Here is a 16943-nt window from a genome sequence, read left to right on the forward strand (position 1 = left end):
CACAAAAAAAAAAAAAAAAAAAAAAAAAGCAATAGAAATAGAGCCACAGGTAACCTAGATATTAGAATTAGCAAAGACTTTTACTGTAATTAATATGTTCAAAAAAATAAGAAAGTACTTTTTAAAATGAGGAATTTCTCAGAGAACTGTAACCTCTAAAAACAAATCAGATGAAAATTTTAGATTTTAAAAATGTAACACCTGAAATTATGAGTTTGCCTGGGACTAGATACACAAGACAGGATTAATGAACCAGAAGAATGGTCAATGGAAAATATTCAAACTGAAGCACAGAGAGAATAAGGATGGAAAATAAGAAAAAGCACAGGAAACATGTGGAACACAGTGAAAAGGCGTAGCATACATATAGTCTCTATCCCAAAAGGATAGAAAAGAATGAAGCAGAAGAAATATTTGAAAATACAGTAGCCACACATTCAAGAAGCAACCATAAGCAACATGAATACAAATAAAATCACACTTAAACACATCATAATAAAACTGCTGAAAACCAAAGGCAAGACAAGGAAGAGAATCTGAGTGTGAAGCAAAAGGTTAGAAACTAGGGAAATGCCATATGCACAGAAAAAAAGAAGATGCATTACCTGGATGATCCACTGGGTAGTACAATTGGCAGAGTATTTCAGAAATGGAGCTGAAAACTTGTAAGGATAAAGCTCCAGATAGATAGCCAGACACAGTGGCTCACATTTGCCGGCACTTTGGGAGGCCAATGTGGGAAAATTGCTAAAGCGTAAGAGTTTGAGACCAGTCTGGGCAACATAGTGTCTCTATAAAAATCAAAGCAAAATTAAAAAAAAAAAAAAAATTAGTCAGATATGGTGGTATGCCTGTGGTCCTAGCTACATGGGAGGCTGAGGTGGGTGGATCTTGTGAGCCCAGGAGGTGAGCTCTGATTGCACCACTGCATTCCAGCCTGGGTGACAGAGATTCTGTCTCAGGAAAAAAAAAAAAAAAAAGAGCTAGATAGGATAATTTTGAGCTTCATTTATAGTTCACTTGTGCTAAGAAGCCTAAAAATAATGATTAAAATCCTAAGTAATTTTTGCACTAATTAGAGTCACAAAGCATTTCTTCTTTATTATATCCAATAAACTAATATATATAATTTATTGGCTGAGAAACACTGTAAGTTTTAGGAAGTGTTTGCTTCTCGCTGATAATCCTGAATTTATGAGGACTGCTATCTGTGACTCTCTCAGTCAGGAGCCCAGCCTTTGAAAAACTGAACCAAAGAAAGGAAGATATAGTGAGTGCATCAGAGTCATCTACAGGCATATTTCTGTTTCACGTTGTTTACAAGAATGATTCAGAAGTTTTGATAGAGGATCGTGAAGAGAGGGCCAATATTTGCATATTGGATGGCTCCTCCTCAAATTTCTGGTTAAAAACCTTTGCTTCTCTTAGTGAATGCAAAGGAACCATCTAAAAATCCTATTAAGATGCAGATTCTGGCCGGGCGCGGTGGCTCAAGCCTGTAATCCCAGCACTTTGGGAGGCCGAGACGGGCTGATCACAAGGTCAGGAGATCGAGACCATCCTGGCTAACCCGGTGAAACCCCGTCTCTACTAAAAAATACAAAAAACTAGCCGGGCGAGGTGGTGGGCGCCTGTAATCCCAGCTACTTGGGAGGCTGAGGCAGGAGAATGGCGTAAACCCGGGAGGCGGAGCTTGCAGTGAGCTGAGATCCGGCCACTGCACTCTAGCCTGGGTGACAGAGCGAGACTTCATCTCAAAAAAAAAAAAAAAAAAAAAAAGATGCAGATTCCAATTCAATGGATCTAGGGTGGGACCTGGGATTCCTCATTTCTAACAAACTTCCAAGTGATACTGGATTCTGATGGACTACAGACCACTTTTTAAAATGAGGTTTTAGGTACACCCTAAATCACTTAAATTTGACCACTCTGGCTGACAGTTGTGAATTGCCTTAAGACAGAGAGCGTCAAAAGTTTTCCTAAGAAAACAGAGTGGTGCTCAGTGATTGTACTTTTGAAGTGTTTACTATAATATATTCTGAATGGTAACTACTGTGTTTGCAGAAGATGTTAATGCATGTTCCCTTGGAAGAAACAGTTCCATGGTCAAATAAGTGTAGGGAGCATTTGTATCATTTTTTCTCCTCTAAAAGATTCACAATGCACATTTTCATTGTTGTAATGCTGAACCGTCTACAGTAGGGAAATATGTTTAGACTGAAAATTCCTTTATTTAACTGGTATGAGTCAGAGGAACTAGCGATCCATGGAACACACTTTGAGAAATATTACCATATCATTGAGCAGTAGTTTACAACTTTGGTGTATATCAGAATTAGTTGGAGAGCTAATAGAAAACATCAGATGCCTTTGTAGTTTTACTAAATTCCAGAGGTAACTGTGATACCCCTCAGGGTTTGAGAAACATTGCTATAGAGTAATCTCAGAGGAGTTTTTGTTACTACTTGAGGATGGAGAGTTGCCTGTTAGCCAAGCTTCTTTCTTTCCAACTTGCTCTGCCAAAGTCCGTGCTATCTCTGGGAGGACCAGCATCAGCTTTGAACTGCCTTCATTTAAGGAAGAGCATTCAGATCAGATGGGGCTCAATGGTAGTTTAATGGGAATAGCATTGAATCTGTAAATTACTTTTGGTAGTATGACCATTTTCATGATACTGATTCTTCCTATCCATGAGCATGGAATGTTTTTCCATTTGTTTCTGTCCTCTCTTATTTCCTTTAGAGTGGTTTGTAGTTCTCCTTGAAGAGGTCCTTCACATCTCTTGTTAGCTGTATTCCTAGGTATTTTATTCTTTTTCTAGCAATTGTGAATGGGAGTTAATTCATGATTTGGCTCTCTGCTTGCCTGTTGTTGGTGTATTGGAATGCTAACAATTTTTGCACATTGATTTTGTATCCTGAGACTTTGCTGAAGTTGCTTTTTAGCTTAAGAAGCTTTTGGGCTGAGACAATGGGATTTTCTAGATCATGTCAACTGCAAACATAAATAATTTGACTTCCTCTCTCCCTATTTGAATACTGTTTATTTCCTTCTCTTGCCTGATTGCCCTGGCCAGAACTTCCAATATGATGTTGAATAAGAGTGGTAAGAAAGGGCAGCCTTGTCTTGTGCTGATTTTCAAAGGGAATGCTTCCAGCTTTTGCCCATTCAGTATGATATTGGCTGTGGGTTTGTTATATATGGCTCTCCTTATTTTGAGGTATGTTCCTTCAATATCTAGTTTATTTAGAGTTTCTAATATGAAGGGATGTCAAATTTTATTGAAGGCCTTTTCTGCATCTATTGAGATAATCATGTGGTATTTGTCTTTAGTTTTGCCTATGTAATGAATTACATTTATTGCATTTGCATATATTGAGCCAACCTTGCATCCTGGGGAAGAAGCCAATTTGATAGTGATGGATAAACTTTTTGATGTACTGCTGGATTCGGTTTGCCAGTATTTTATTGAGGATTTTTGCATTAATGTTCATCAGGGATATGGGCTTGAAGTTTTCTTTTTTTCTTGTCTTCTGCTAGTTTTGGGGTTTGTTTGGTTTTGGTTCTTGGTGTTAGGTTATCAATTTGAGATCTTTCCAGCTTTTTGATGTGGGCATTTAATGCCATAAATTTACCTCTTGACATTACTTTAGTTGCGTCCCAGAGATTCTGGTACATTGTCTCTTTGTTCTCATTAGTTTTAAAATTCATATGAAACCAAAAAAGAGCCTGAATAGCCAAGACAATCCTAAGCAAAAAGAACAAAGCTGGAGTCACCATGCTACCCAACTTTAAACTGTACTACATGGCTATGGTAATGAAAACAGCATGGTACTGGCACAAAAACAGACACATAAACCAATGGAACAGAATAGAGAACTCAGAAACAAGACTGCTCAGCTACAACAATCGAATCTTCAACAAACCTGACAAAAACAAGCAATGAGGAAAGGAGTCCCTATTTAATAAATAGTGCTGGGAGAACTGGCTAGCCACATGCAGAAAATTGGAACTGGATTCCTTCCTTGCACCTTATACAAAAATTAACTCAAGATGGATTAAAGACTTAAATGTAAAACTGAAAAGAAACCAGGCACATTCCTCCATATATCTCCCAACTTCCTGAGCCCAGCACAAACACAACCCACCATATATCACTCTCAACTTCCTGAGCCCAGCACAAACACATTCCTCCATATCTCTCTCAACTTTAGAAAAACACCACCTGGGAAATCTCCGATAAGGGCACAGCGGGAACCAATAAAAAATGCTAAATGTATAATGTTAACCAATTGTAATGTTGTAACCAAAAGAATTCCCTTGTTCCCCTGTAACTTTACATATCCTGTTTACATCGGGCTATAAAAAGCAAGCACTCGCATTGTTCGGTGCCCTCTTGTAGAATGGAGGGACCAAGTTCAAACTTGCAGTAAAAGATCCTTGCCGCTTGGCTTTGACTCTGGACTCTGGTGGTCTTCTTTGGGGAACAAACGGTCTGGGTATAACAAAACCTAAAACTATAAAAACCCTAGAAGAAAATCTAGGCAATACCATTTAGGACATAGACATAACACAGATTTCATGATGAAAACACCAAAAGCAGTTTTGCAACAAAAGCAAAAATTGACATGTGTGATCTGATTAAACTAAAGAGCTTCTGCACAGCAAAATAAACTATCATCAGAGTGAACAGACAACTTACAACGGGAGAAAATTTTTGCAATCTATCCCTCTGACAAAGGTCTAACATCCAGAGTCCACAAGGAACTTAAACAAATTTACAATTGAAAAAAAAAATCCCACTAAAAAGTGGACAAAGGGCATGAACAGACACTTCTCAAAAGAAGACATGTATGCAACTGACAAACATATGAAAAAAAGTTTAACATCACTGATCATTAGAGAAATGCAAATCAAAACCACAACGATATACCATCTCACACTAGTCAGAATGGCAAGTATTAAAAAGTCCAGAAGCAATAGATGCTGGCAAGGTTGTAGAGAAAATGGAACACTTTTACACTGTTGGTGGGAGTGTAAATTATTTCAACTATTGTGGAAGACAGTGTGATGATTCCTCAAAGACCTAGAAGCAGAAATACTGTTTGACATGAAAATACCACAGACATGGAATAAACCCAAATGCCCATCAGTGATAGACTGGATAAAGAAAATGTGGTACATATATACCATGGAATACTATACAGCCATAAAAAGGAATGAGATCATGTCCTTTACAGGGACATGGATGGAACTGGAAGCCATTATCCTCATCAAACTAATGCAGGAACAGAAAACCAAACACCACATGTTCTCACTTACAAGTTGGAGCTGAATAATACGAACACATAGACATAGGGAGAGGAACTACATACACAGGTGCCTATGGGTTGGGAGGGAGAGCATCAGGAAGAATAGCTAATGGATGCTGGGCATAATACCAAGGTGATGGGTTGATCTGTGCAGCAAACCGCCATGGCACATGTTTACCTATGTAACAAATCCTGTACATGTACCCTGGAACTTAAAATAAAAGTTGAAGGAAAAAAAAAAGAGAGAGATTCCTCTATACATTCTACATACTGCAGGAATTCCTCAAAGTCTTTTCATTGTAATCTCCTAGTCAACAGTAGCTATCCCGTAGCCCTGCTCCAAATCACAGCTGAAGAGAGTTTTCTCTCTAGAACCAATTTATTGGTTCTTTGAACAAGGCTTCATCAATCAGGATTTTAGTAGCAGTCAGTGAACAAAATCAACAAAGCAGTCCCATGAGGTAAAAGGAAGGGAAAGACAATAAACAGGTAAACCAATAAATAAGATAATTTCAGATAGTAGTCAGTGCTGTTGAGAAAATACATGGTGCCATGGGATAGAGAATGACTAAGTCAGGGATTCTGTTGAGATCCTGTGGTCCTAAATGGCTATAAATGCACTAGGGCCAGTCAGAGTAATGTGGACACCATCACAGAGAGGAAATTGACCCTGAGAGTTCAGATGGGATTGGCCCTGATGCTTCAGAAAACTTCACCAGCTACCCCCATATATTTTTGGTCATGAGGCAGCCTGTATCTCCTGTACCCACAATTGCATGACTGGCTTATACAGGACCCCAAATAAATATTGGTGAATGGTTGGTTGGTTGGGTGGATGAATATCTAGTTAACTCTAGTGATTCTGACAAGATCCATCTGGTGAGGACTTAAACCAGGACTTGTTTAAGCTATTGAGCCAAACTGATTGTTCAGTTTGATGAACAGCTCCCTCCTATTAGGCATATGCAGTACTCTGTACCTGACCCTGAAGCACAAGAAGGAAATGGGCTGAGTAAGAATACAAAAAAAAAAAAACCTTTTGTGCCACAGAGTCAATGACCACTTCATTACAGCCCAACTGGAATGCACTACAGACCCTTCAAGGGAAATGGTTCCTCACTTCCCCAAGTACTTGAAGCGGGTGTGGTCTATTCATCAGGGTGCTTAGCTGCAGGCAACAGGGATGGATTCTAGCGATCTGTTAGAAAAGAGTTTATTAAAATGGCATTCTTACATCACATTATCTCTGGGGAGGACAGAGAACCAGATGTGGAGGTGCTAGCCAGCCAGAAACAATGCCAAAATTATACCATTGAACTGGTCTACTGAAAACACTAAGATTCTGCTGTCAGAACTGTCATTGCCAATGCCTCAGGCAACTGGATGGAGCTGCTGCCTCCATTCTCTTCCATCACCAGACAGGATTTTAGACACACCCCACCTCTTTAAGTTAATTCCTTTGGACCAAAGCTTGGGGTGGACATATCTGATAGGCAGAGTCTAAGTCGCAGAGTTTCCGGAAAAGCTAGGAAGGTGAGCATGTGGCATTTTCAGCTTCTAAGTAGGAGATGGCCCTACCCCATCAGGGAAGGAATCCCCTGCAGATACAAGAAGGGGGTTTGAATTCCGAACAGCCAAAAAGAAGGGCAGATGTCAACTACAGCTGGAGTAGAGAAAGCAGATCCGAGAAAAGAAGACCAGAGACACTATCTTGACTCTGCTGGGGAATAAAAACATAGGGCACTAAGAAGCAAAGCAAAGCAATTGCATGAAGGTGCAAAATCAATGCATCAATATATGAGTAGAGTGTTCTACAATCTAGTCTTGCCAGTAGCTCTGATATTTTGGTCTCTAGGCATTGGGCTTGTATGTTAATAAGTATTGGTTAATTCATAACTTGAGAGGGGAATTTTATTTACTGGCCCATATATCCCCCAAAAGATGCTGTTGGTATTTGTTTTCTGACACTCTCTTTTCTAAGTCTCCATATTTAGCCAATAGTCTCAAATAAACAAATATATTAAGTACTGACTCTGTGCCAGGTATTATGCTAAAAACTTTATATGGATATCTTATTGAATCTGCACCATAATCCTGAATACAAAGAGAGACAATGAAGCTCTAATAGATTAAGTAAGTTGCTCAAGATAATAAAACTAGTAAGTGGCGGAGCCTGATGTCTGTCTTTAGATATGTTAATACCTATCTGTTTCTATTAGATAGGTTAATATCTTCAAACAGGTTATAGTCAGTTCTTCACCACCATTCAGACCGTTTAATGTAACTTTATGATTTTCTGCTCTAGTTCATTAAACGTCGCCTTTCGTTTTAGTACACAGGGAAGAATCTTGTTTTTCTTTTTTTTTTTTTTTTTTTTTTTTTTTTTTTTTTTTTTTTTTTTGAGACGGAGTCTCGCTCTGTCGCCCAGGCTGGAGTGCTGTGGCCGGATCTCAGCTCACTGCAAGCTCCGCCTCCCGGGTTTACGCCATTCTCCTGCCTCAGCCTCCCAAGTAACTGGGACTACAGGCGCCCACCATCTCGCCCGGCTAGTTTTTTGTATTTTTTAGTAGAGACGGGGTTTCACCGTGTTCGCCAGGATGGTCTCGATCTTCTGACCTCGTGATCCACCCGTCTCGGCCTCCCAAAGTGCTGGGATTACAGGCTTGAGCCACCGCGCCCGGCCGAATCTTGTTTTTCTATGTCCAAGTTCTTGGTTAGAAAGTTATTAGGGGAGAGAGAAGACTTTATGGTTGTTCCCATGTGCTTTCCACATGTCCAAGGCAAGACATCATTCTCTCTATTTTTCAGATGAGGAAACTGGACCCACAGTCAAAGCAGATGTAATTTGTAAAGCAGGATGCCAACACCAGTGCCCTTACAACGGCACCATTGTTGAGGAAGGGCAAATAGATTGTGATTTGTGTGCTGACTAACTGGTATACTCATTTTCTATGGCTGCTGTAACAAATTATCACAAATTTAGTGGCTTAAACAACACATAGTTATTATCTAAAGGATTCTTCCAAAGTTAAAAGTTTGGGTGGGTAGACGTTCTGCCTACTACAGCTGGTTAAGGCTGTGTTAAGAAGGATTATAAGGCTATGTCTGTGTTCATCAGGAAAGATAATCCTGGTCAGTTAGCAACGTCTACCATGGATTCAGAAGGAAATACCATGTATTTTCTATCTTACCATAGATGCAGGTTAAAGAAGGAGAGTATTAAAATACCTACTGATAAGGCTGTAGGACCAACAGGTTCATATGCCTCCTACACAGTAATAGTTCAATACACTGAGGCAGAAGGGTTTGCAGCAGAAAAAGAGTTTAACGATCACAGGGCACTGAGTCAGGAGATGAGAGGCGACCCTCAAATCCATCTCCCTGATTTTTCCTGGGCTGGCGTTTTTAAGGAGATTAGGGACAATGAGGGTCAAAAGTCAAAAGTTTTCCTAAGAAGGGTAAAGGGGATATGGGAACCGCATTCTTTAGTGAGTCAGCATCTTGTGGGGTCCCTCAGGCAAGCAGGTGTCAGTAGTTTCACTGGTACACAGGACCTGAAGGAATATCTCAGAGGAAAAGCTTAATGTTTTGTAGTGTTTGAGTTGTTATCTATACAGCAGTTCAGGGGAGCTATAGTCTTACAGCGGGGTCTGCATGATTCTGGGACAATAGGCCACAAACCAGTATGGGGAAGCAGGTCAGAGAGCAAGCTGACCTCATGACAAACATTGACTGTGCTGCCAGCTTGGTTTATTTTTGTTTCTCCCCTCCATGCTTCTCTGATTAATTTTATAAAATTTGTAGGAATGGCTTCAATAAGAGGAGTGGCAGCCAGTTTGTGGGCTCCAGCCCTTGCTGGAAGGACCCTTAGAAGCAGAAGCAGAGTGCTCCAACACTCTGCCTGATTCCATACCCTTGTAGTTTTTCTATTCCTAGAGCTGGAGCTACTTGTCCCTCTGGCAAGCTGAGCCCCTGCCCAGGTTCCAGGAATGATGCTGTCTCACTGGATCTCCTGAATCCCTACACAGCGGCAGGCCCAGCTAGGTGCTAGAGCATCAGGGTAGATACAGTTCTCCACAATGGGATACAACACTACAGGATAGCTGCAGACCTGATGGGCTTACCCTTAAAACAGGGAGACAGACTGGCCAAGAAATAGATATACAAGGAAAAATTATGTTACTTCCCAGGGCTCACTTGTCCTATGCTTTCTACCTCCATGACCACACTCGGACTGCTTAAAATGCTCTGTTCTGTTTTGCTAACTCCAATCCTGTTCATTCTGCAAATACTACTTCCTCTTTGATCCTCCCCAGCTGGAAGAAAGTCCATTTTCTCATTGTACTTTTGTTTTTTAGCATATCTGAGGCCACTGATGTTCCCATACTCCACAAATACCTTATTGAGGACCCACTCTATGCTGGGTACTGCATCTGGCACTCGGGACATACCAGGGATAAAAGGTACAGACTTGGCCCCTTGTTATGGAAACAACAGAACAGTGAGGAAGGCAGATATGCGTCAAGTCATCACACCATTAAATATTATAAAGGGGCACCTGGAATCAGTCCTACAAGGAATAGGCACATGGTATTCTGAGAGTTATGAAGCTGCCTTGGGGAAGTGACAATTGATCTCAAATCTGAAGGCTGAACAGAAATTAACTAGATGAAAAAGAAAGAGAAGGCCATTCCAGGCAGAAGACACAACATGTCAGGGAAGCAGTGCGTGGAGAGAGCACGGTATCGCCAATGCTCTGAAAGGAAGGCAGTGGCTGGAAAGGAGCAAGAGGTCTGGTGCTGGCTGGAGTGGAGAGGCAGGCCAGAGCCAGGGCATGCAGGGCAAATCCAAAGCTTTGATCTTCATCCCAATAACTAACTGTGTGTCCACTCTACTTGCCCTTACTCACTCGAAGCTCCTCCAGGATCGCTTACCCTTTAAGAATCTTGGTTCCCTCTACCAGACCTCTGTGTTTAGGACTACATGAGAAGTGTTAGCTATGATTTCAAGCTACAGGCACACTTAAAGATAAAAATGCAGTACATTCCTGAGAATGGGGAAGTGGGGTCTCACCCTTGAACAAAGAATTAGGGCTTGGAAAGAGGAGAGGTTGAGATATAAAACCATCTTTCTGTTTCTCTATGATATACTCAACCAAAGTGAACAACGCCACTTGTCAGTCAGCAAACAACCAATGTGGAATGTCCACAAACATATGCACTAATATCTAACAGACTTCAATCTGAGACTTTGAAACTCCTTGGCAAGTTGGGGTCCTCAGCTCTAAGGGGTGGCAGAGGTCTGGAGCTTGCAGAGTGGCAATGTCTATAACCCCCACAGTGGCTTCCATAGGTGCAATAACTGATCATAACTGTTAAAAACAGAATTGCAGGACACTGAGAACCTTTATGTAATCAACAAATGCATATAGGACCATTTTCTGGACTTTTGTCAATGAGGAGGCAGAACATGGTGAAGGAGCATTGGCTGAGATGTAGAAGGACAATTTCTTTTTCTCACTGAAGCTCTGTCACAGAGGCGTTCCTGGGCCCTGGAAACCCTTTCAAGCCATCATAAGCCCCACTCTTATTGCAAAATGTGATGATGTCACCTGCTTAAGTATATTAATAAGAAAGGCAAAAGCTGAAGAATAATCAAAACTACCTGGAAAATGCCTGAAGAAGGCGTGATGCTGGAGCCTGACGTCACACACACCATCTCTAAGTCCAACATTGCTAATTTATCTTCCAGGGCTAGAAAGAACTGCTGTTGATTTAACTGAACACCAGATGAGGTTCCTGGCTTGCATTCAGGAGTCATGTTGTAACAAAAAATGTACCTTCTCTTTAAACACTAAAATCACATTCAGGGAGGTGAGATGCTTCCGTTCCAAGAAGCACATCATGCTGAGGTAATAGTAACAGATGTACATCTCCCGTTTCCCCAACTGCTGTTTCTCCACCTGCTAAGAGTAGAAACTTGTACCTCCTCAGCCCTACTTGCTTCAAAAGGATTCTGTACGAATAAATATGGGTGCGTGTTATCTTTGTGACTTTACAAAGTTTACAAACTTTGCAAAGCCCAAGTCAGTGAAATAAAATCTCCAAAATCAAGTTACCATGTCAACACTAAGTTTTATGTGGCCAACATTTACATTAATATAACATCAGTATATATATAACAATAGAATCCCAAGGCTACAAGTATTTTTGGAAGAACCCAGCCCAATTCCCAACCCAGTGTAGAATCCCAGTCTAACATAAAGGAAAGAGTAGCTCAGAGACAGGGAGCTCACTTTTTAACTAGGTGACCTATTCCATTGTGCTTAGAAATTTTTCATTTAGTGATTTGATATCTCCTTCCTCAGAACTTTCTCTCACAGCTTTCAGTAATATCTTTTGCAGCCACACAAAATATGTATTTTTCTATGTGATAACACCTCAGATACTTAAGGGCAGCAATCGTCTCTCCTCTTCTCACAAGACATTGGTACCAAAGTTCTCACTTACCAACCTAGGCATCTACCTCCACATATGCAACATGTATCAGTGTCCCCATTGCAGGGTGGGAAGGAGAATCTAGCCTGCCTATGTGTGAGGTGCCTCTACTGGAAAAACTCTTTTCCATCCTGGAATAATAGCTGAAAATCCAGAGCAAATTTAACCCAGGGCTACAGTTTGAATACTCTTTTCTTAAATGAAAATTTCAGATGTGTTCTGACCCAGAACATGAACAACAACAAAAGGAACACAAAAGATAAAATGTACTTAATTCCACAAAAAGGCATTCAATTTCTAAAGCTCTCCATCATTTAAACATTTGGAAATTGCTCCAGGGCTTGTTTGGGATTGAGCAGGCATGCCACCCCTGGAACTCACTTCTGAAGGATCCAGATTGCGCAGGATCAAGATACTGGGATTTATGTTTTCTAACAAACTGAGATAATCAGGAATGTCACAGCTATTTCTCAAAAACACTATAACCTGGGGAACCCATTAACCCTGACATAAATACAGTTGACTCTTGAGCGATATAGATTTGAACTGAGTGGGTCCAGTTTTTTTTTTTTTTTTTTTTTTTTTTTTTTTTTTTTTTTTTTTTTTTTGAGACGGAGTCTCACTGTGTCTCCCAGGCTGGAGTGCAGTGGCGCGATCTCGGCTCACTGCAAGCTCCGCCCCCCGGGTTCACGCCATTCTCCCGCCTCAGCCTCCCAAGTAGCTGGGACTACAGGTGCCCGCTACCGCGCCCGGCTAGTTTTTTTTTTATTTTTAATAGAGACGGGGTTTCACCATGTTAGCCAGGATAGTCTCGATCTCCTGACCTTGTGATCCACCCGCCTCGGCCTCCCAAAGTGCTGGGATTACAGGCTTGAGCCACCGCGCCCGGCCAAGTGGGTCCAGTTTTATCCTGATTTCTTCTGCCACCAAAGGTAGCAAAACAAACCCTTCCTCCTCCTTTTCCTCCTCAGCCCACCCAATGTGAAGACAATGAGGATGAAGACCTCTACGATGATCCACTTCCACTTAATGAATGTAACTACATCTTCTCTTCCTTATGACTTTCCTACTAACATGTTCTTTTCTCTGGTTTGATTGTAAGAATATGGTAGATAATAAATTTAACATACAAAATATGTGTTAACTATGTTATCAGTATGGCTTCTGGTCAACAGTAGGCTATCAGTAGTTAAGTTTTTGAGCAGTCAAAAGTTACTCATAGATTTTAACTTACACAGGAATCGGTGTCCCTAACCCTTGCACTGTTCAAAGGTCAACTATAAGGGCAGACTAAGGTCACCTCCCGAATAACTCTCACAGCTCCTAAACAAGTGGAGTCCCCTAAATTTTCCTGATTTCATGGTTCTTAAAAGAACAATGGCTGAGTAATTCCACCAGTCATATACTTCTCTCTGTTATCTATCCTGATCACTCTCTGGGCTTTGCAATGTCTTGGATGTAGAGCATATATAGGCTGGGATATATACTGTGAAATTGGTTTATGAATTGCTAAGAGCCGACAAGTTTAAAAATACAGTGTAGGAAAATTACTCATGGTTGTGGAGGAAGATGGGGAAAAGTGCCAAATGGGCTTTTAATGAAGCTGTCTCAGTGTGAACATATGCAAAAATAACTTTTAGATATAGGCATTATGATGAACAAAAATGATCTAGCTAAGTTTTCAAGAAAACCTATAGGTACACAAGATCCTGGTGATTATACGTATGATGAACAGCTTATTCATGAAGGACCATTTTGTTTCCTGTTAGTGGACCAACATACTTGGCTCCCCCAAAAAACACTCCAGCTAGACAAAACATATCAACACATTAGTCAGAAATATAGCTTTATTATCATAATATTTCATAATCTAAAAACTTCTTTAATTCTGGGAACAGAATATTCCAACTTCTGTACAACTGACTGCCCTGCAGAATACTGGAAAACAGTGTCTAAGCAATTTGAACCTTGCAGATAAGGATCTGTAACCTAGTTTGGGAAAAAGGCAAAAAGCAAGAAAAACAGTTCAAAGGAAGATTTCTTCCCTACAAGACAAATAAAATTAAATCTACTCTCCAGTTTAACCTTGAACATAGTTTCCCAGACACTTTGGTGATTTCTTCAAAAAAGCAACCGCCTTAACTCTAAGGTCAACTGCCCATGTGGACAAAGGAAATATTTAAAAATAAGACACAAACGGGACATGGCACTTAGCTCGGGTCATGGTGTGTTAAGTGGAGTACGCTTCTGAGTAAGCCATCTCCCATGTTTTGACACTAAATTTATGTCTCTAAGGAGGCACAACATACATAACACATTTCTTTATATGGGGGTCAAAATTTAGTGGGAACTTAAAAAGATTTTTAATATAATAAATCTCAAAATAATCTGTCTTGTGAAATGTAGAGTAGGATGACATTATGATACTTCCTGAAGATCATGGGGTACCACTGTCAGAGAGAGCTGCCATGCCCTCTAGGTATGCTAGATGAAAATCCAAAATGTCAGTTACTTTAAATAAAACAGAAACAAGTTGTCATTGCACACACAGTACGGGACAAAGAGCATGCAATACAACTAACAAGTCATGTTTTTAGTATGTAAAAGGCTAAAGTGCAATCATGGTATAAGCATCAATAATAAATAACTTTAGAGGGGGAAGGTAATTCTTCAAATCACAAATAATTATAACATTACAATTTTTACAATGTTAGCCTAAAACAGTGATATTCACAACAATGTTTTTCCCCACTTGATAGCTGCTTATATATCACATGAATATCCACCCCCCATAAACCAAAAGTCAAAGTGAAGATTCAAAAATGGACATTTTCATTATGGTGGTTCAAAACGTTTGTATAATGATAAGTTACACTTTTTAATTGACTGGCATTTAAGCAACTGCTTTATTACCTATTTTTAATGCACTGCTAATTTGATGCTTATTGCAATAACAATCATAATTCTGCCAATGTTAATTAGGTTACAGTTTTGATTTTTTAAATAAGAGAATTCAGTTTACATGAACAAACATATATAGTTTAAAAACCACCCACCACAAACACACACTTTCTCCATGAGTATTTAAAAATAAATTATTAATATACTTAACATATATATTTTGCATGTGTTATATATATGTATATATGTATATATTTGTGGACAAAATTATTCCTGTTTTCAGAAGAATGTCAGCACTTGTAAACTCTGCATGAGACCTGATGATATTGCTAAATTTAAGGAAAAAATAACATGGAAATTCATTCTTGAGGAAAATCATACAGCAGGAAATTCTTAACAGCTCTTTGTGGAAACAAAAGCCATTTTACGGAAGCAAAGAGGGGAAGACAGTGTCAGATTCTGGCTCCTACATGCATTGTTTAGTTCAGAAATTACTTGAGAATGCAACATACAGTGAACACTCCAGATATTTGGTTGAAAGATACCTGAAGCCTTAACAGGGCACAGAAGCAGCAGGAGGCGAAGTGAACCACCCAGTGGAAAAGTTAAGCCAGCAAAGAGAAAGTCATGCCCATAGCAGAAAGAGAGAGGGCCAGTGACACTGTCCAGGAAGCAGGTCTTAGGAAAGGGCTTGGCAACACCCGCAGTGCTTCCAGGATGGTCACGATGTACCAAGCGTGCAGTCCACTGTCATTCCAACCACCTAGACACTGAGCCTATGCTGGGTGCTAATCAAAAGAGGGTTTTACTGCACTCCCCACCCAAATCCACAGAAGCAGCTATTAAGATAGAGGCTGGCAGCGTGGTCTGTGGGTGCAGAATACTCAGCCAAACAAGACGGCAGAGGTGTACCAAAATCTGAATAAACATGCATCTAGGCCACCAAAAAACCTCAATCAAACAAACGAACTGAAAGACACTCTGTCGAAATGAGAACTGAAGTCTGACTGAATGAGTCCCTTGAGCAACCCAGAAATTGAAATCTTGATTAACCAGAATACTCGGGGAATGGGAATCCTTATTTTGGAGGCTTTCAAATTAGCTGAGGCGAAGGTTATACACAAACACAAATATTTTCATTTCACTGCTATTAACAACTTTACACTCCCATTCCTTGCCTCGCACTTTGGAGAGCAGTAGGCACAGATGAATTTTCTCCCTAGGCCTGACATTTTGTGTGGCCTTGGGCCTGAAAATTAATGACCACTGCATAGAAGCCCAGATGCCAAGATTACTGGAGACTGGGCCAGTTACTTTAGAAGTTAGAGCTTTAGGATTGATTTAATTTTTTTATTCTTTCTGTAACTTGCAAGCTTCCAAAAGGCGGTTATAATAAAATTCTGGTTCACTAAGATTCCCATTTGCTAATCTCTGGTTAATCGAGGTGCTTGCCTGTGTTATGCCCTTGGCTTTTCTGATGTGTCTTACCATGGAATGTTTCCAGAAGGACATTACTGTTGGCCCCTGGAATAACGTTCCCCAAAGCCCAGCGATGATTGGTCCAGCACCACCCACCCTTTTAGATGATGTTCACAATGGCTGTTGGCTTTTTTTTAGCCATTTTGGGCCTGATGTTGCCTTTGCGGCCAAACCCCAGGAGCTCCCCTTTCTTCTGAGGTCTGCAGAGGTCTCTTGAGGACTCGGCCTGTTCGTGAATGGCCTTGGCAGGTTGCATGCTGGCTCTGTCATCCTTGGCCTTTTTCAGGCAGTTCCTTCCCTTTGGGTGGAAATGGGCCTTGAGATCAGGATGGTTACACACCGAATGCGGGTGCCCTCGGCTTCTACAGAGGGTTGGGGGGAGTGGAGAAGAGATGAGCAGAAAGAAAGATTTCTTTAAAACCTTAAAAGAATAACTACTCATGGCACAATCTCTCCTACATGCTACAGTGGTAATAATGCTACCACAAAGACAAATCATAATATGGGTATTTTTCTTCCAAAAATTCCTGTGGTCTCCATGAAATGATCACATGGTACTAAATTCCCAGGGACATATTACTAGTCCTATTTACAGTGATAAGACTGAGGTACACAAAATGTTAATTACTACCCAGAATAATACAGACAGTTGGTCTATGGAGAAGATGGGACCAGAACTCATGTCTCTTGAGTCGTTAAGTGACGACTAGCAGACTCAGACAAATTCACTGCATAGACGTTGGAAAGCATATAA

At 40.4% G+C, this 16943-nt stretch overlaps 1 protein-coding gene across 2 annotated transcripts in view; it reads right to left on the minus strand.

Annotated features, from left to right (window-relative positions):
• LOC112632165 (protein ZNF365) overlaps positions 1 to 16943 on the minus strand; it is a 107362-nt gene that overhangs the window by 65011 nt on the left and 25408 nt on the right. The window contains exon 5 of one of the 2 annotated variants that reach the window (XM_025397949.1): positions 13631 to 16551. The exons of the other annotated variant lie outside the window; for it this stretch is intronic. Within the exon in view, the coding sequence (XP_025253734.1) occupies positions 16290 to 16551 (262 nt within the window). The 3' untranslated portion in view covers positions 13631 to 16289. Of the gene's footprint in view, positions 1 to 13630; positions 16552 to 16943 lie in introns of those variants that run through there. 2 annotated transcript variants of the gene reach the window in all.

The sequence above is a fragment of the Theropithecus gelada genome, chromosome 9 (genome assembly GCF_003255815.1).
Source record: "Theropithecus gelada isolate Dixy chromosome 9, Tgel_1.0, whole genome shotgun sequence".
NCBI lineage: Eukaryota > Metazoa > Chordata > Mammalia > Primates > Cercopithecidae > Theropithecus > Theropithecus gelada.